General features: G+C 36.6%; 1 protein-coding gene across 1 annotated transcript in view; it reads left to right on the top strand.

The window, feature by feature from the left end:
• The first annotated feature begins 5,164 nt into the window (after nt 1-5,164).
• Nucleotides 5,165-19,861, top strand: part of MTTP (microsomal triglyceride transfer protein) — a 45,653-nt gene continuing 30,956 nt past the window's right edge. The window contains exons 1-5 of the mRNA XM_010980621.3: nt 5,165-5,539; nt 10,930-11,117; nt 12,405-12,548; nt 18,288-18,395; nt 19,564-19,680. Of these exons, the coding sequence (XP_010978923.2) occupies nt 5,479-5,539; nt 10,930-11,117; nt 12,405-12,548; nt 18,288-18,395; nt 19,564-19,680 (618 nt within the window). The 5' untranslated portion in view covers nt 5,165-5,478. The remainder of the gene's footprint in view (nt 5,540-10,929; nt 11,118-12,404; nt 12,549-18,287; nt 18,396-19,563; nt 19,681-19,861) is intronic.

Genomic DNA, 19,861 nt, shown 5'->3' with positions numbered 1-19,861 from the left:
CCTCCTCATACAGCAGGTAGAGCATCTAGGATAAAAAAGCGACAATAATAACAAATCATGGCTACAAGAAAAGGAATCCCCATAAAGCTCAAAATGTGAGCAGAAGGGAGCAAACCACCAACTTAGTATCAGCATCTGTGTAGGAGGAAACAGTGGGATGGCAGCAGAGCACCTGAAGGCCATGAGAGTGGGAAGATCTCAAGCTGCCAACAGGTATTCACTGAAAAGCAAGGGAGATCAATATGAAAGTAGCAGCAAAACTGACAGATTGTAATTTCAGAATGAGTATAAAAGGACAAGCAGGAAAGTCCGAAAGTGCCAGAGGGGTATTGGGGTCTATGAATTCTCAAAACTTAATAAACCTGAGCTCCCACTAAGGAGAAACTTCTGGGAATGGAATCCAAATTGAACAGGACAGGTACAATAGAGGCAAAGGAAAAGTTCAAATAAAAGTGGGAGAAAAGGAAAAGGAGACAGAGCTAAGAAATGACCAAGATACATAGGTGTCATTTTATGAAAATATCAGAAAAGGAAGCTCTGGAAGCCAGAAGAACTATTCTACCCACTCCTACCTCTTAAAAGTGTAGAATAACTTATTTAGCCTAAAAACATACCACAATAAGAACAATAATTGAACCCTATTTAAAGCTGTTATAATAAAAAAGAATATGGAGCAGGAAAAAAGCATATGGAAACTAACCCAATATTTCAAAACAGGAGAAAATTTTTTAATGATAGAATATAGAACAAAATAAAACAAAAACTCAGAAATAAAGTGATTGGAAAAAAGATCTGAAGAGGTGTCACAGAACTCAGAAAAGAATATGAAATGTAAGGAGCACACATATATATTCAACTTACACTGAAGGTGCTAGCTAGTGCAACAAGAAGAAAGGAGAATTAAAGAAGTAAAACTATTCTCAGGTGACATGATTGTCTATGAAAAACATCCAAAAAAGTCAACAAAAGAAACCCCTTGTGGAATTAATAAATGATTATAGCAAGGTCACAAGTGACAAGGTTAAGAGACAAAAATCAATTGATTTCCTATCTACCAGAAATGAACAATTGAATTGTAACCTGGTTGGGATCTTGGAACAGAAAAAAAGCATTAGATTTAAACCTAGGAAATCTAAATAAAGTATAGATTTTAGTTAATACAGCAATCAGTAATAATAATTACACCACACTAATGTAAGATATTAATAATGAGAGTAACTGGATGCAGGCTATATGAGAAATCTCTGGAATTTTAATAGGGAAGAACAAACCTGACTCCATATTGAATCTGTTCTTTTACTTTAACCTTTGTTTTCTATTGCTTGTTAATCACTCAAGGGATATTGGCTATAAGCTTAAATTATAATGGCCCATTTCTGGGAAGCTTGCCACCCAGGTAATGAGTGTTAAGCTAAATTACCTTTATTTGGCTCACAAGAAACATCCTGACCAGGCCCACCTGCAAATGACTGCAGGAAGGAAGAAATTAACACATCCCCTTCAGAGGCCCACGGGAACCAGGAAATGTTTGACTTCACTCCCTCCTTTTAGTATAAAAGGAACCTGAATTCTAACTCAGGAAAGATGGTTCTTTGGGACATTAGTCCATCATCTTCTCAGTCTGCTGGCTTTCTGAATAAAGTCACTATTCCTTGCTCCAAGAACTCCTTGACTTACTGGCCTGTTGTGTCACAAGCGGTATGAACTTGGGCTTGGTAACAGAACGTCTTAGTAAATAAAATGATTCTGATCAAAATTTAAGTTTTGCTTTCTTTATAATAGTTTATGGAAATAAAGCCATGAATTCTCTCCTGTAAATGTTAGAAATTCAATTTTGTGTGGCCAAATATAGTGTAAAGTTAGACTCCTTTTAGGGTGACTATTATTGACCCATAAGGATTTTTTTATTGTTGTCAAATATATGTGTGTGGAGGGGTGGGAGGTGAAGGTAAAGTCTGGTTAATAACTCCATTTTGGAAAAATGACTGTCCTTCTTAGAGAGTCTTAAGTTTCCAAGTGTTTCAAACCTAAGTCTCATTTACTCTTGTTAAGGAAATGTATTTAGTGCATTTTTATTTTCTCAAAGAGAATTCTTAAATAAAACCTTATAAAATAGTACATGTATTTGCCTATAATTTTTGTCTTGGTACAAAAGAGATCATCACTTCTTAAGAATACAGTCTTCTCTCAGTATCCTTGTGGGATTTGTTCCAGGATCCCTGCTGTTACCAAATTCTACAGATGCTCAAATCCCTTACAGTTGGCCCTCCTGGGTATCCCCTGGCTTTGTATCTGCCAATACAGAGGACAAACTATATTTTTAACCTATCAATATTTTTTTACAGGATTCTTTGAAAATGCTAACTCCATCACTGAATCGAAAATAGTATTAGTCTTTATTATGACCACTTAGGGATAACTTGAAGAGTCCCTCTAAAAAACTTTTTTTCATTAATGTGCTTTTTTCTTGAACAGAGTAGAGTGTTCTGATGTTACAAAGACTTTTTTTTCCCTCTATAGCGATCATACATTCTTACTTACCTTATCTGTATCTAGTAGGGTGATACATTTCCTTCCAACCTTTAGTGGGGTGAAGTTCATTCAATCCTCTAATCTAGGAAAAGAGTTAGCTCCTAACAGCCTCTGACACTCAACAGAAACACAACTGTACTTTGGAATTAGTCAGCCATCTTCACTTCATTGTCTCTTATTATCACTGCAAAATAGTAGTATATATTCCACAGTGTCATGTACTACCAATGAAATTTCATTGCAATAGCATTGTTTTAAAATCTATTATTTGATTTTAAATTGGCTAGCACAGATCAATTTCCCCCCCGGAGCAATTTGTTCAGCCTGGAACATCTAACAACAACAATCAAGTGCTCTGTTAGCCTCCATACGAAAGTGTGACAGATTTGTTAAAAGATAGTCTCAATTAATAATTCTATGTCATCCATAAGAAATTCATTTTTCCACTTCCTATCTCTAATATTTTTTATCTCTAATATTGGATCTAGGTCTCAAGGTTTATTTTTCTATAGTCCTTAAATCATTTTACTAAATCAATCAAATCTAATCTGTGAAATAATTGTTGTTAGGATACCCTAGACAATGTGAAGAGCTCAGCATAGTGTATTGTACATAGGAACCATCCCATAGATGGGAGCTCTTGTTATCTTTGTACTGTGTGCTGTGCTTCTGTCCTGCTTCACATGCCGTGTAAAATAGCTGATGAGTTTTGGAAGGTATTTCTCATATATACTGTACATTGTTTGTGCTGCTTGATCAACAGAGCAGCAGAGGAGAATGCCTCTCCTTTGGTACACAGAATTCACTGAATATAGAAAGAGTTTGGCATCCTTATCTGAAGTCTTTCAAATGTCTTTGTAAAAAGTTACAAGCAAAATATAAAAGGATGATACTATTTATTAACAACAGAAGCAATCTTATTTGAACATTTTGTGTTGAACTGACTACTTAATACAGTGACTCATAGAAGCTTTCTAGTGGAAAGCAAATGCTCGAATGAAACAGCGTTTATTTTGTTAGGCAATAGTGATATGCTTTTTATTGGTTGGACTCTGGTAAACACCTGACAACGAATGGTACTTTACCCGAAGAGACACGTATCATGCCCCACATAGTCTAAGCCCAGACACATAACTGTGAGCCTAAACATGGAAATACAAAAGACAGTTCTCATAAGATTCAAACTAATCCTTAATTTAAATAAATAAGTATGTAAAGTTAAGTGGCTTCATACCACTGTGCATGTAATGAAGAAATTGTGGGACTACATAGAAATCTATTCAAATATAAAGCAAGAAAGCACTTTCACATTATCTTGTATTTATAATGCCTACTAGTCATAAAAGCTTATATTTCTTCAACAGTTATTTTTCTAAGAATGGCCTTTTCTATTTACACCAGGAAAACTTAATATTTATAACTTTAAGGCAATAGTCGTAACTATTTTATTTTTGTATAGGTACATTTTTTTCTAATGTCGTGTCTTTATTTTTTGTTTTATTTAATTTTTTTATTGAAGTATAGTCAATTACAGTCTGGAATTTCTGGTGTCGAGCACAATGCCCCAGTCATGCTTATTGTATAGGTACTTTAGCCATGATTTATATATAAAACATGATAGCAAACTAAGTTCTAATCTCAATAGATGATAAAGACAATTTTCACATTTCAGTTCTTTATATAAAAACTTATTTCAAGAGGAAATATGCTTGACTTCGGAGATTTTTAAATTTTAGCTTTCGTCGTATGGCCCTGTCTATCATGTTGACTATCTTTTAACTGAGTTGTCTAGATTTAACCTTAAGGTTAGGATTCTAGAAAAAGGTTTGAAGAGAGATGAGGGTAGATTTTCTTAAACCCATTTTATGTGTAAACATGGCTGTAAGTATTTTCAGTTTCATTCAATTAGCTATTTGCCAGCACTTTGTTCCTCCCTTTGCCAAAACATCCCACGTGTCCCCTAAACTGCCTCGTTTTTGTAGGTTTGTTCATATCAGAGTTCTCGTGCAGAAGTTTCCAAAGAGAAGAGTTGGTTTAGTTAGTGTGGCCTTAGCCTTTAGGGTATTTGCTTTAGTTCTAGAGCAGTTTTCTAGTTAATTTTCTATAGTAGAAATGTTAAGGGCTAGAATTCCTTCTCTGAATTTCTTCCTAGAAATGGGATTCAGAAAGCACAAGGGACTCCAGCCAGCCAGTGCGGGGACTCAGACAAGTGTTTCTTGTCATAGAGCTAGAGGTCTACAATGTTAAACTCAACGGCCTACTAGGGTGTTAGATAGATGATGCTGACTCACACATAAGGAAAATCATTTAGGTTTTAGAAATGAGAAAGTTTTATCTGTTCTAACATTATTTAGAAGTGATTGGTGGTGGTACAACTTAAAAATTTTAAATTTAAATCCTAAAATTCAGAGTGATTTTTTTTAAATAATAGCATGCACATGGTATAAAAAAATTCAGATGACCATCCAAGACAATAAAATTCAATCAAATTTATCTGAATTTGCAAATCCTCACTGCCCTCCTACATAAAGTGTAAATGTGAAGATGGGCATTTAATGTTACAGGCGTGATGACGATTACGTGTTGAGCAGAAAAGTATTGCCACCAGTTATCCTTGACAGTCTCTCAGTACTTCTGAATTTATAGGATGGTAGACTGGTTTAGTTTAGCTCCCAAAGTGAAAATTTTCTTGGTTTTCATTTCTGGGAAAAAATAAAAATAAAAAGTGAGAGACTGAAAGCTACAGCCCACCTAAGTTTAATCATTAATAGTGAACCTTTCTGCGAACTTAGGTCCTGATTTTGGAGTTTGGAATCTGACCTTTCCCCCAAAGATAAACATTGTTGCAGGTTCTGAGGAGGGTCACTGCCTCGCTGCCATTGGAAGAGTCCACTTCTCAGTGACTCCTCCCTGGGAACTGGATGCATTAGAGGGTAGCTAGTCAGTATGATTCTTCTTGTTGTGCTTTTTCTCTGCTTCATTTCCTCATATTCAGCTTCTGTTAAAGGTAAGTTTGTATTGCCTTTTGCTAAACTGAAATTTTAATCCTTGAAGGGGGAAAATGTGTGTGTGTGTGTGTGTGTTGTGTGTGTAGTGAAACAGTTCCTAACTAAGCCATCTTCAAAACCACATAGCTTTGGAATGTTGGTGAAGGCATGGCTGGGTTGAAATGAAAACCAAATTCAAATTCCTACATACATTAAGAAAACAGAGGTTCCTTTTAGTCTCAGACTAGTGTGCTTCTTGCTTCATTTTTTCATTCATGGTCTGTTTTTAAAAGGAAGGAAAATAGATGCCAGCTATTGTTACCTGCTGCTATTGGTCACTCAATGAATGCAGCTCCTTCATTTGAATTGTAAAAGTGGATTTAAAAAACCAATTCTTAAATTTCCTTCTAGTTGCCTAGCAATGTGACATCAAGAAGAATTAGACCCAATGAAAAAGGCATTTGACTTGCCAAAGAATTATGAATGAAATGGTAAAGCCTGTATTTAATTCCATTGGCATTCAAAAGTGATAGAATTACCATAGTTGTGAATTACAGAAAATAAAACTACATGATATGAATGTAAGAAATAAGACTTCTTATCTTTGAAAAAATAGTGTTCCTCATTATAGTTTCTATTTTAAGATAAAATTGATTAAAAACATATGAATTGATATCTTTCAGAGAAAATAAACATTTTATGAGCAGTGATTTCAAAAAGCTGGTAAAATGTGGAATATTGTTTTAAATCAGTTAATTTATACACTCACTGAATTTCTAAATGTTGTACCTGTAAAATGATCACTGTTTTAAAGAGTCTCTTAAGAGGACTCACTGTCAAATCAGATTGACCTAACACATAACTTAGCATGATAGGGTCTGAATTTAATACTTGTACTCTAAGTAATTGATTGAAAACAATTTATTTGTAAACTTCTAAAATCCTTTTGTGATAATTGTGGCTTTTTTTTTCCCGTAAAGTTTGTCTTAAGATTTTTTGTGTGGAAAATTTCCACATGAGAAAAAAAGACAATCTTTGTTATTGGAACAATAAATGGTGGGCTGCATTATTTCACCTAAGCAGATCACACTTCAGGTTCTTGAACTAAAGATAATATGTTTTACCAGTTTCTAAAATTTTTAGTATTTAAAGCTACAGCTATTACTTGGATGAAAAGAAATTTTAATGAGAAAAAAGCAATGGTTTGTAAATTATATCTGACAGAGAATTGTTATGTAGAGAGATTACTATTTTATTATCTGTTAAACTGTTGAACATTCAAAATATGAGCAATTTATATACCATAAGGTCAAACCTAATATTATGATTATTCTGAGAAAAATAATTGAGATGTAGTAGTTATTGTGGGCTTCTCTTTTTTTCCCCCACTCTATAAATGAGAACATTGGATAACTTGAGGTTTTCAAATACATGCACTAGTAAAGATTTAAAAATACACATACACACACAAGAATGACATACAGGGAAAAATGACTTAGAACACAGCAGATAGGTGCAGTTTGTTGTGTGTAACTGTAGCTCAGTGGCAAATCCAGAGTTTTAAAACTTGAAGCTTATGCAATTTAGAGGCCATCTTTGAGAAAAGATTACAAAAATATCTTACATTTGCAAATGTTACTGAAAAAAAGAATGGCATGTGTATACAATGCTAGGGTTCCCTTCCAAAGTCTTGGAAGGAGGCTGGGCAAGTGAGGGCTCCAAAGCTTAAGCATCATTAGCTTGACTGTACAGGCTGCTTAAACCAAATGTCATGGATAAAAAGTACAGGACTTGACAGCTCTTTCTCTACCTAGATGTGGTAACTTTTTGTATTATAGTACCATGGTTTAAATATAGACTCCCTGCCCTTTTGTAATGATCGGCACTTAAAAAGCAAACTACTTGTGAAGAGTCTACTTTAAAATCAGGGCATTATAAATTTTGGGATCCCATGCATCACTTCAAAACTCACCTCACATTTGTCAGTGCAATTGTTTAGCGAATCCCCAGATCTGGGTGGATGTTGAGAGCAAGGTGGACTGTAAAAAGGATGGAGGAGGGGTTAGGAGTAGTATGGAAGAAGGCTTGTTTGGAAGAGAGATGCTGAGTGTGATGACCTTCTAGTTTTCTGTTGGATTCCTAAATCCCATTACCTATCATCCTTATCACCACTGTAGGTCTCTTCAAACCTCATCTTTTTAAATTTGTCTCTACTTTGTCTTATGGATGAAGTCAATTGACTGTACTCTGATATTGATCTAAGTTTGGTCAAAGAATATTTGAAGACATTTCTTCAAAAGTTCAAAATTAAGAGTTTTATTCCTTTTATGTCACTACAAAATTCACTTGAAGGGGCACATTGAAAAGGTACTGATTCCTTTTGGGGCTAAAATTAATTTCTCTTCTAGTTTTATCTGTCATGCTCTACAGAGCAACACCCTAAGAAAGAAATTTGGTCAACAATATAAATGGTACATGTCCCCGCTGTCCAGTATTGCCAGGTCTCTGAATAACATAAACAGATACTTACCAAAGAGGGAAGGATAACAGGACAACACTTCAGCACAATCCACTTATCTGAACCATTTTAGGATTTATATCCTGTTGAGAGAGGTAGGAAAACGTTCTAGGAGAACAAAGCCCATTCTTTCCTGCGCTTTATCCTTTCCAAGTCATAGTCAAGAACTGATATGTATTTCCCCTTTTTACATTCTTTTGACAAGTCAAGTAAAAATAAGAAAAAAATGAACAGCATGATAGTTTGGAAAGCTTTGGAATTAAAGAGAGGAGAGGGACTACCTTCCTACAAACTTTTCATAGTTGTTTTCATCAGAAGACACCATCAGGTAGTCCACTAAAACTTGGATTTCAGTAAATTCCAACCTCACATTGTATCTGCTATGTTGGATGAAATGTAGAGTCAGCTTTTCTCAGCTGCCATAAACTGCTTACCTTTCAGAACTGCTGTGAGGATTAGATAAGACAACATGTATTTCCTTTATGCCCTAGGAGGAATTTCATAGATGTCATAAAAAGAAGGCCTCTTTGACCAAAATATCTTCCCAGCCAGAAAGCAAGTGTTTGAACTTGCAACAGTGTCCCCAATTAAAATGCAGAAGAAGTGGAGATCGGGGAGGCTGGAGGGAGTCACAGACTTCATCTCCTTTGAGGTTTTCCCTGACCATGTCTGCCTTCTGTATCTCATACCTAAGGTTCTGCCTAACTTGGTTCTTGGACACAGCCTCAGCCTGTTTTTGTATGTACACACTGGGATCCCCACTCCTACACTTCCTTCTCCTGGCTTTTCTTAATTCCTATGAAACTCCTTATCCCCTTTCTTTGAAGGTTTGTCAGATCATGTAACTTCATCACCCAAACCTTTCCAGGGGCTTTCCTATCTCAGTCAAATTCTAAGTCAATGCAAATGTCTCCCGAAGTCTCCTAGCCAACCATGGGTACCTATTTGACCTCACAACTCCTTCAGTTGTATCTTTCACTTACCCACTTCCAGCCTCTTTGGCCTCCCTGCTGTTCCTCCGTTATATCTGCACGAACCCTTCTCAGGGCCTTTGAACTTACTGTTCTCACTGTGGATGGATGGGGAGGTAGGGATGTGGAAGAGGAGGGGAGAGGGATGCTCTCCCCACGGATGTCCATGTGGCTACCTAAAGCCTTTGCCCAGAATATTACCTTCCCAACAAAGCTCTTTCCTCAGCATCCCCATTCCTGTTTCATTTTTCTTCATTAGCACATCTAACATACTTTATAATTTGCTGCATACTTACTTCTTTATTGCCCGTCTCTTCCTCATTTAAATGTGAACTCCACAAAGATAGAAATTTTGTCTGCTTGTTAACTGGTATAGCCCCAGAGCTTAGAAAAGTGCCTACTATGCAGTAGGTGCTCAGTAAGTCCATATTGAATGAATGAATGAATGAATGAATGCCTATAGCTCACTCCCTAGGAATGGAAGTATTCAGCCTCAAGGTTTGTATGAGTATAGTATAAGTCAGAGCATGATCTCCAGATCCAGACAGGCTGTTAGTGGCTCTGTGCTAATTTCCTGGGTCATCTTGGGTAAATTGTGTAATCTCTGCCCCTTGGTTTCCTCATCTATAAAATGAGGCTAATAATGGTACCTACCCCATGAGGGTTTTGTGAGGATTAAATAAGTTAATGCACATAAAATACGTAGATCAGTTTATTAGAGGCAATGTGTTTTGGTCTTTTTTTCCTTCAGGCAGAAGGCGCTGTAGTAGGTGATGGAGACAGTAGATGGTAAAAACTTTTCAGATGTTTTCTTCATTTTTGGCTTTACTTCCCTTCTCAGTTGCCTCACATCCGACCTAGTCATCTCAACCTCCTTTCTTGCCCCTCCCTCATATGCATATTTCCTGAGAGAGGAAAAGTTATGGTTGCCTGTTATAGTCAACCAGGCAAAGCTGCCCTGTTGGCCCTGAGGAAACATGTATACTGAATTTTTTTCTTTTTTTTTACTATCTCCTGAGAGCTATGGATAGAAAATATACAATAAGAGTTTATGACCATAAACTTCAAGTCATCTCTAGGAAAGAATTAATCCTACTCTTTTATATTTCTTTGGGTTAAGATAAACTTCCTTGGAGAGTGTGTGAACTCCTCCACATATCAGTTTTTTTTTGGCTGTAATATTGACTTGTGTACTATTGGACATTACATTGTCCCTGCCAAACGAAAGCCTGTTCTCAGATTTTGTGTAGGGAAATATCATTTTATTCAGGAACAGTTAATTTAAATATATATATATATATGTAGTCTTGAAATGCACCTTCATATTAAAAGTTCACTAACTAAATTAATAGAATAAATTACATTAGAGGGATATTCTTTAAATAGTCAAGCTATCCAACTTAAGGGACTGCCTTCTAACCACTAAAATTACTTTGGCTTTTATCTGTTGTATTTAAATGATATGTTAATTATAAATATTGTTATTAATTTTATAAAGCAACCCCTGGCTGAACCTGTGCTTGAAATCATATTCATTATACCTCAATAAAGCTGGGGGGTGGGGAAGAAATCATATTCACATAATTTAAAGCAATATAATGACATTTCTTTAAAAATATTCTATAGTTCAACCAGGACAATATTTAGATAGTCTGATTATTGATTAGGGATACAAACTAAAGTTCTCTGAAATGGGAGCTTCTTTGTTTGTTAGCTGTTGTTTTTGCTGTTATTGTTGTTCAAGCCAATGACTTCAGCAGATGGAGAAGTAGAACCATCTTTCATTTAGCAAATGTTTACTAAGCTCTCACTGGGTACCACTGTGCTAGACAAGGAACGCATTGATGGCAAGATAGCATAGCCCCTGGCCTAATGGGTGACTTACAGCTAAGATCTGACTTCTGTCACTGTCTTTATGCAGGTCACACAACTGGTCTCTCATTAAATAATGAACGACTATACAAACTCACATACTCCACTGAAGTTTTTCTTGATCGGGGCAAAGGAAAACTCCAAGACAGCGTGGGCTACCGAGTTTCATTCAATGTGGATGTCGTCTTACTGTGGAGGAGTCCTGATGGTGATGATGACCAACTGATCCAAATTACAGTGAGCATTTTCTACCAGAGAGACGCAAAGATTAGATGTCAGCAAGAGCTTTGAGAAGCGTCCCATTCAACAGCACTTGTTTGTGCTCTTGGTCATGTATTCATTTAATTTGTTAGCCATCACTAAAATAAGTAGACATAGTTTTGAAGTTTTTTCTAATCAAAAGTGATCTGATCTTTCCAAATTGTCAAAACAGGCAAATGAAAGCATATACTGATGACTGACTGAAGTATAACTCCCAGGTCTATATGTTGTATTAATAGGCACGTTAAACTAGAATCCATTTGAAGTGATCTAGGAGTGAGGAGCCCAGAATCCATATTATGTGAGAAGCAATTGAGACCACTCTAACTTAAAGAGGGGATAAATTGGGACCTCCCAATTTTCCTGAATTCCTTGATATAACCGTGGAAGTACCAATGATGGAGTAAACTTATTCTGCATTCTTCTTGAGGGCAGAACCAGGTGTTCCACTGAATGGCAGTGTTTGGTCAGTTATGAGGCTTGGGGTTTACTTGTTAACAAAGAAGTTCAAATTACATGGCTTCTGGGGCCTCTTCCAGGTTTAATATACAGTGATTCCATACTTGCTATGGACCTAAAAGAAATAGATGTCTTTAGTAAAGTTAGTTTTTTCTTAACATGTCTGTGTGAAACAGGCACACAAGACCAAGATTTGCTTCATTATGACTGATAAGTAGTTGCTGATATACTTGATAATGAAGTGTCATTGCAATACACGTATCAAGTGATCTTTACTTTGTTGTGTGTTTTCCAAGTTGGATCAAAATATTTATCTTTGAACTCTCTAAGCCATTTCTCAATAGAACAGTAAAGTATTCTGGAGAAAACATTCTGTACCTCTTTGTTCAGGAATCAGACTGTTCATCTTTAATCTTGCATATACAGATGAGGTACAATAAGGCAGGAGTCCTTTCAAACAAATGGTACAGAAAGTGAAAAGTTCAGGCAGACAGCAGCAGTTCAAAACGAATGAGGAGAGTGACAAGGACATAAAAAGATCCATCTTGCAGTCACAATTATTGTAAACCTGAATGTCACAGACTTCTTTAATGGCAGTATTTTTACCTAATTCAAAAACCTAATTTTTGAATATCTTCTCCATTCTTTTAAAGTTGATGGCTAGGTCTTTTGAATCATGAGTTGAAAACGACAGAAGAAATTATGGCCAACCATGTTTATTGCTTTATCAGTTTATTTTCTTGGAGACTCTGATGCAAACAGACATAAGAAGTTTTCCTAATAGGTTTCTTTCCATGATTCCAGATAAAAGATGTAAATGTTGAAAATGTGAATCAGCAGAGAGGAGAGAAGAGCATTTTCAAAGGAAAAAAGCCACCCCAAATCATAAGAAAGGAGAACTTGGAAGCTTTACAAAGACCTGTGCTCCTTCATCTAATCCATGGAAAGGTAAAAGTGATTTTTGGGGTCCCACACCTTTTTCCCCCCAACTTTATATTTTTCTTTCCTTCAGTAGATATTATTTCTTAGGTGACCATGGTGCCACTACTTTTATGGCAAATGGAATTTTTTCAAAAACTAATAAACAGTAGTTGTAAATTAAATGTCTCAGAAGTGAATCAAGGCATTTGAAACACTTATATTTTCTAACCGTTTATATTCCTATGTTTATGAAAATGTTTATAGTAGAATCAAGTATTTGTTTATTGATGACAGGCATTATTAAAAGGTGCATTCCTTATTAAATTAGGAAGGACTTGAAAGATATTGTAACACAATAGGTCACCACAGGTGATTGGATAAGTTCAGGAAAGTAGACAAATTATGAAAATGAAATGATAACTTAGATAAGTGATATTAACATGTCATGAGAATATCAATAAATGGATTAAGTACAAAACTGAAGCTTTTGAAGGGGCATGACATGTCTAAGAATTGATTTTTTAAAAAAGCATTTAGAGATTATTTAGAAACTATGACTTTGAAAAGCATTTTATATATTTATATTTTATATATTAAAGGAATGAATGAACACTAACATACATTTGGATATTTGGTCTGAAAATTCTTTAAGTGTTCATTACTTATGGTTTGAGTCTAATCTATTGAAATGGTCTTAATACGTTTGGAATTGAGACGCAATTGTGATCTGTGAATTATTAGGCTTTATGTGGGTTTATAAAAAGTATTTTTATATTGACATGTATAAAAATGTATTAGTAAAGACAAAAGCTCACTTTTAGGAACTAAAGTAGAAAAATAGAAAAGGACCATTATAGTTAAAACTACAAGTCTCTAAAAATGTCTCTAGATCCAAAATTTCTAAAATATAAATAGAAACAAATACTTTAAAATATAAATTTAAGACGTAATATATTGCTATTTAAGATCCTCATTTGTATGTAAAATAATAAAAAGGGACTCACAAAGATTATTGTATCATCACCTCTCTGACAACCAAATATGAATCACCATTTCAAGAATGCTTCTCTTCCTTCTCCACTTGTCAAAATACTTACCATGCTTCAGGCTTTTCTTTTATAAAGTTCACACCCTTCTAGCCAGCTGAAAATAACCAACCCCTTTTAGAGCCATCTTAGTACTTTATAGCTCACTCACGGTCCTGATCACTTGCCTTTTGGTCATTTGTGTTCATTGCTGGATTATGGGTTCTGGTAGAGAAAATTCTTTTTCCTCCTTATATTCAACCCCTTTCCCCTCCCCTGCCCCCCAACACCTTGGACTCATCTCTTCCCTTGCTCCCCAGAGCACCCAGAACCCGGCCTTGCACTGACTGATTTGGAGTCTGGAAGACTTTCCCAACATTCTCCCAAACCCCGTTCTCCCCTGGGCTTATCTCTATCCAAGCATTTATCATGGTGTATTGCCATTCTCTATTTGTCTGCCATCCACATTTAGAGTTAGCTTCTCTTGGGAAGTAATCCTGTCTTCATCTCTGTCTATTCAGTGCCTTGCTCATAGTGGGAACTCAATAAATGTTTATAAACAAAAGGAATGAACAGATAAGTTTATATGGGTCTAAAATGAGTGAGCCTTTGTGAAAGGCTGTGCATATTATTTGCTTAATAATAGGTGGAACATACTTAGCTTTTAATGCCTGCACTGACTGAAGGCATTACAAGAATTCTCTCCTTTACCCTCCTGACAGCTCTAGGAAGCAGGTGCTGCTTTATGGTCCTCTTGCAGTAGATGAGGAAACCAAAGTTAAGAGAAGAAACTAGCCCTTGGGTCAACCAAACGCCAAATGGTGGAGCTGGGATTCAAAACCGAGGGTCTGATTTCAGTGTCTGTCCTGGAAACCTCTATGTTTTACTGCCTTTTCTAGCTGGAAAGTATCTGGGGAGAAAACCCACCCCTTTGCTGGCCTTGTAGTCTAACTTTCATTCTGCACTGTACCTATTAACTCCCTTGATTTTCAGATGACACAACTTTATTAGCAACATGAAATCCTGTTAGTTTCTTCTCTTGCCTTCCAATGTGGCAAGACGCTTGAGCCATAAAATATCAATTGCATTTAGAATCTTAATGACAGCCCATCATTTTATAGCCCCTTGGGTAGCAGTTGAGTACAAAGTCTTTGGTTACTCAGACAAAAGGACTCAGTGCCCTCACTGTTCAAAGGCTGGCATGGAGCTGCCACATGGTTATTTCGGTGACTCTATCACGCCATTTCTACAGGAGCTATTACTTGTGATGATTTATTGTAGCCAGAGGGTAAAGTGCATTGTGGTATCTTTCAATTATCTGATAAAGCCCTTGTTGGAAAAAAAATGATCCTGGAGACTAAGAAACCGTGTGGACTATTTAGCCACATTCCTGTCAGAAAGCTCATTATTTAAATAACTATCACTTCATCTTCCTATGAGAGAAGTGATGAAAAGAAAGACTGTACTGCTGATTGGCAGTTTGGTCAGAGTAGTTTCTACCACAGGCTCAATTTAAGTTTTACTCACTGAGATTTCTGTGATTTCAAGGATACTCATCAGCATGTATTTTTGGTCCTCCAGAGCCTCCTGTTTTAAGCTCCCATATTTACATCATAAAAGATATCTCATGGAAATACTTAGGTGCATATTTATTGCACATATTTTTTTCTTTGCCCACTTATCTCCCCTACTTAAATATTTGGGTGTGACTCCAGTTTTGTCTACAAATCATAAATGAAGTTGGAAAGATGACAGTTTTCTGATTAACACTGACAAGCAAAAGATACCTCTAAGTTACAGCATGGATTCTTTTATGGCCTGAGATGCTAATCCAATTAGCTGGAATATTACCAGATTTCCATGTCTTGTTTTCGCAGTCAGTGTTGATTAAGTTAATGATGTGGCTGCTGAATCTTGCCTTTATTTTGTGTTGATCCTGGGCATTGATTTACTCTCTGAATCCAGCGGTGTGTCTGCTGTACACTCACAGAACCTCCAAATGAAACGTGACACCTTGAAAACCTAATTCTTCATATATTTCTTCACTTGTCTGTTTTCCATTGTGCCATTTCCTAGCTGTGCTTTGTCTTAGATACATATCAAAGAGACATACCTTCAGTTAAGTAGACCAAATAAAATGACTTCTCTCATTTGCTGGGATCCTTTTTGTTTATTTTTGCTTGTTTGGCAGTTAATGAAATTTTGCTTTCTCTTATTCTTAACAAGTGATTAAATTAATGGAATGTATAGAAGCATTTTTTTCCTGGGGGAAAAATATGAATAATTCCTACTGATTCCAACGGGAAATTGGCCCTCAAAATTTGACCAGAAGAGACATGGCATCTCCTTCCACACCACCCACCCATCTCCCTCTGTGTTTGGTTTTCTTGGTTTAATGGCTTAGTTTGTAACTAGGTTATGCCGCTGCCGGTCTCTGGAAGCTCCGGGGACTGTGAATTTAGATAACAGTTCTGTGCTCACGGATGTTCAGAGCTCATTTCAAAACTGATTGAAGTAATCAGGTTTATGGCCTGAATATAATAAAACTTACTTAATTCCTGTTGTGAAATAATGGATTTAAGATTATTGCTGTGACAGTCCCCTGGATTGAACTGCCAAGTTCTGACTTTATTATCATTATTTTTTTAATTATCAAAAGCTTATTCGATTCAAACAGTTTTGACTCTTACCAAATATGGATACCAGTGCTGTCTTCACTTTGGATCTCATTGATCTGCACTAAAGGAAGAGAATTTAGGCCCCAAAGGTAGCAGGCACACAAAGGAAAAAGATACTTGTTCCCTTTCCTAGTTCTAGGGAAACAAAAGCGAGTAGAAGGAATTTTTAGAAAATCCTCTTTCTGTCTTGCAGTTTACATTGTTCACTCTGCCAGGAAAAAAACCTGTAGCATCATTTTCTCAGGGATCTAGCTGTCAAGAGCGAAAGAAATAGGCCAGTAATGGGAGAGCACTTAACCTTATGCATAGTCTAAAGAGTAAATCTGAGAACTGGGTTTCCTAAAATTTTAGGTAAAATTTTATAAATAGTTCAGGCACGTTTTGTAACTTGGAAGGAAAGTGAGGATACTGATGGTAGTACATGTATTTTTCCCATTTAATGGCTCCTCTTGTTTTCTTTAAGTATTTAAGGCTCAGGCCCCCAAAGTCACAGGCGTTAGGCATGTGTACACCGCTACCAGTGAGCCCTTCTGACTGCACGTGGGCTCACGTGGTCCAGCTTTGAACCTCTAACAGTCACAATATCCAGAGATTTCATACGCCCAGATACTTGAAAAGGAAGTTAGTTACCCTGTAATTCCTAAAGGGAAAGAAGACCTAGTTTATAAACTAGACCATCAGAAACTCAGCCTTGGTTCTGAGAAATTGCCAGTGATTTGTTTGAGAATATGATACCATGAATTTTCAGACGCTGAGGTCACTATTCCAGTTCCTTTTTAACCTGGACAAACACAATTCTAACATTTATAGGTTTGTCCAGTGTAATGACTAAAATTGATTGCCGTATAAAGTATCTGGTAAATCTGTCACTAGGCAGATATGTAGAAAATACAGACAGAAATTTGAGGCACTTGTTTGCATAATTCAAACAAAATATTTTCTTCTTCTGAGGTGTAAGAGCGTTTTCATGTACGGTGAATTGTTCAGATTGGTGTTAACTGAATTTATTGCACAATTACTGAGCTTTCAGTTTTACTTGAGAAGTCATGGTTGGCTTTAAAGAGGATAGGAAGGCATTCAGGATATTTCTGGTAGAAATGCCAGCTATAATTACCATAGAATTCAGTTGGGAATTTTTACAGGGAAGCTATATCCATCCTCTCCATTTCTAAATCATGTGATGTGTTTGGAGTCAATACAGGGTGAAAAATGATAGCTTGCTTTCCAGAAAACTCTTTGTATTTTTATCCTTGTTTCTTAAACATGAGCTAAATGATCAAAATGGTATGAGACACTGTTATCACCTCTGTGCCTATAAATATCAAGGATGAAGCAAACTAAGATACGCCATTTACTGCTGCAGCCAAATCACAGCCGCCTTCCTCATTACAACTTCTTTTTCCTGCCTTCTGAGGAGACTCAAAGCAGAGCCTGGGGCAGTGCTGGCACCTTGAACCTCAGATCTTCCGACCTTCTGTGTCTCTTTATACCCATGGCTAACACGAATGCTCTGGAGGGCCGAGGAACGTTGTTCCTGCGGAAGGTTGTCCATGGCACGTGGCCACGTGTGGGCCCTAATCATTACCCTTGGAGGCTGTGCCAGCTCAGGTGTCTCAGGCATGGTGATTGCCATCCTCTTCCAAGAATCTCTTTCTTTGCCGTTATTTTAAACCTTGGTTCGTTTTTGTTTCCAGCAGAATTGCAGGTAGAGAATAGGTTGACATGTTTGAAGAGAATGCACCTGATTTCTCTTCGTGGGGCCATCTTTTTTTTCACAGAAATCCCGCCCCATATCTGTGCTCTTTCCTTCCCTATGCTGTGCCCATTCCCATTCAGAGCCTTCATTACCGGTCTCCCGAAATTTCACATGCTGATGGTCTGGCTTCTTAGAAATGTCAATAACTTTCTTTCACAAAAAAAGAAATTCCAGCTTTGGAGTAACAGGGCTCTTTCTCCCCAAATTGATAGGGGTGAGACTCTAACTTTTCCTGCTATTTATTTAACAAAATCTAATAAATGATGCATTTTTGTTCTATTTATGTTGTTTGTTTGTTTTTGCCTAGGTCAAAGAGTTCTACTCATATCAAAATGAACCAATAGCCATAGAAAATCTCAAGAGAGGCCTGGCTAGCCTCTTTCAGATGCAGTTAAGCTCTGGAACTACCAATGAGGTACTTACTAATATTATTAAGGATCCAGAATCTTTTCAATAGTTACCAAAATTGTATACATGGATTTCTATTTGTAGAAATCAGTAAAAAAAAAAAAAAAAAAGCAGTTACTGATTCAGTAATGCTCAGAAAAGATGAGTTGAGTGTTTGTCTCATTTACTTATGTAACAAATTGTCATTTACCTCAATTTGTATTCAAATACAGGGTAAAAGGAACTAGAATCAGTTATACTAAGGAGACCTACAGAATGACTGAACGAGACAGATGCAGAAAACCTTGAGGAGCCTTCTAGTGACATCAGTGTGTATCGCTGTCCCTTGGGGAAACTTATTAAAAATGTAGATTCCCTGGACTCACTGCAGAGATTCTGAATCAATAGCTTAGCATCTGCATTTTAACAGTTTTCTCATACAATGTAGATGTATTGTCAGTTTGAGGAGCCAGTGGTCTAGGCCACCAACTCCCTTCATTTTATAGACAAAGAAACAGGTTAAAAGAGAGAAATTAGGTGGCTCCTCCAGGATCGCACTTGGAGTCAAAGGCAGAGCTGAGATCAGGTTTCCTTGTCTGAATTCAGCCAGTCCATGACTTGGTGAGAAAACCTGATGGCCGGGCTGGGCCAAAGGAATACTTTCTAGAAATGGAAACTGGCCACAGTGCTGGTGGAGGCCAGAGGGAAGGCTCAGAGATGCTAAGCAGAGTCTGTTTTGGGATACTTTTACCTACGCTCAAATTGTTGATGTGCCTTATGATGAGGTGAATTAATCCCACAGGTTTTAAAGGATTTCTAATATTCAGCTCATTAAAGTGTGTGCACGCACACAGAGCATTAAAATTCAACTCCCCTTGCCATATAATTACCCATTTATGAGAGGTTTTGGTTATGACCAAGCCATTTGTCCAATTCCTTTTTGGCATTAGAGAGAAGTAGGAAATCCTTTACTTTTCCTGGGGCAATAAGAAGGTACTAATAAGACTTAAAGAAGGTGGAAAAGAATCCACATGCTGCAGGAAGCATTGAATTCATCCTTCTTCTTATCTTGTCACTCTGGACAAAAGGCCATCTCCCAGGATATATTGGGGCCCTAATTTTCAAGCTACTTCCTGCTGGAATTCAAATGGTCCATATGAGAATCCCAAGCATTATATTTTTGATTTTCTTTTTAGGTAGATATCTCTGGGGATTGTAAAGTCACCTACCAGGCTCATCAAGACAAAGTGACCAAAATTAAGGCCTTGGATTCATGCAAAATTGAGAGGTCTGGATTTACAACCCCAAACCAGGTATGCTTGCTATCACTTTCTTTGAAGTATCCAAATAATTACATTTTGTAGAGATTTTTGGTGCTTTTTTTAAAAAAAATTAAAGTATATTTGATTTACAATGTCGTGTCAGTTTCTTGTATACAGCATAATGGTTCAGTTATACATATATATTCTTTATCATCATCTTTTGCATTACAGG

The sequence above is a fragment of the Camelus dromedarius genome, chromosome 1, assembly GCF_036321535.1.
Source record: "Camelus dromedarius isolate mCamDro1 chromosome 1, mCamDro1.pat, whole genome shotgun sequence".
Lineage (NCBI taxonomy): Eukaryota > Metazoa > Chordata > Mammalia > Artiodactyla > Camelidae > Camelus > Camelus dromedarius.
The sequence above is the reverse complement of the archived record's forward strand: the minus strand, read 5'-3'. Positions and strand labels throughout refer to the sequence as shown.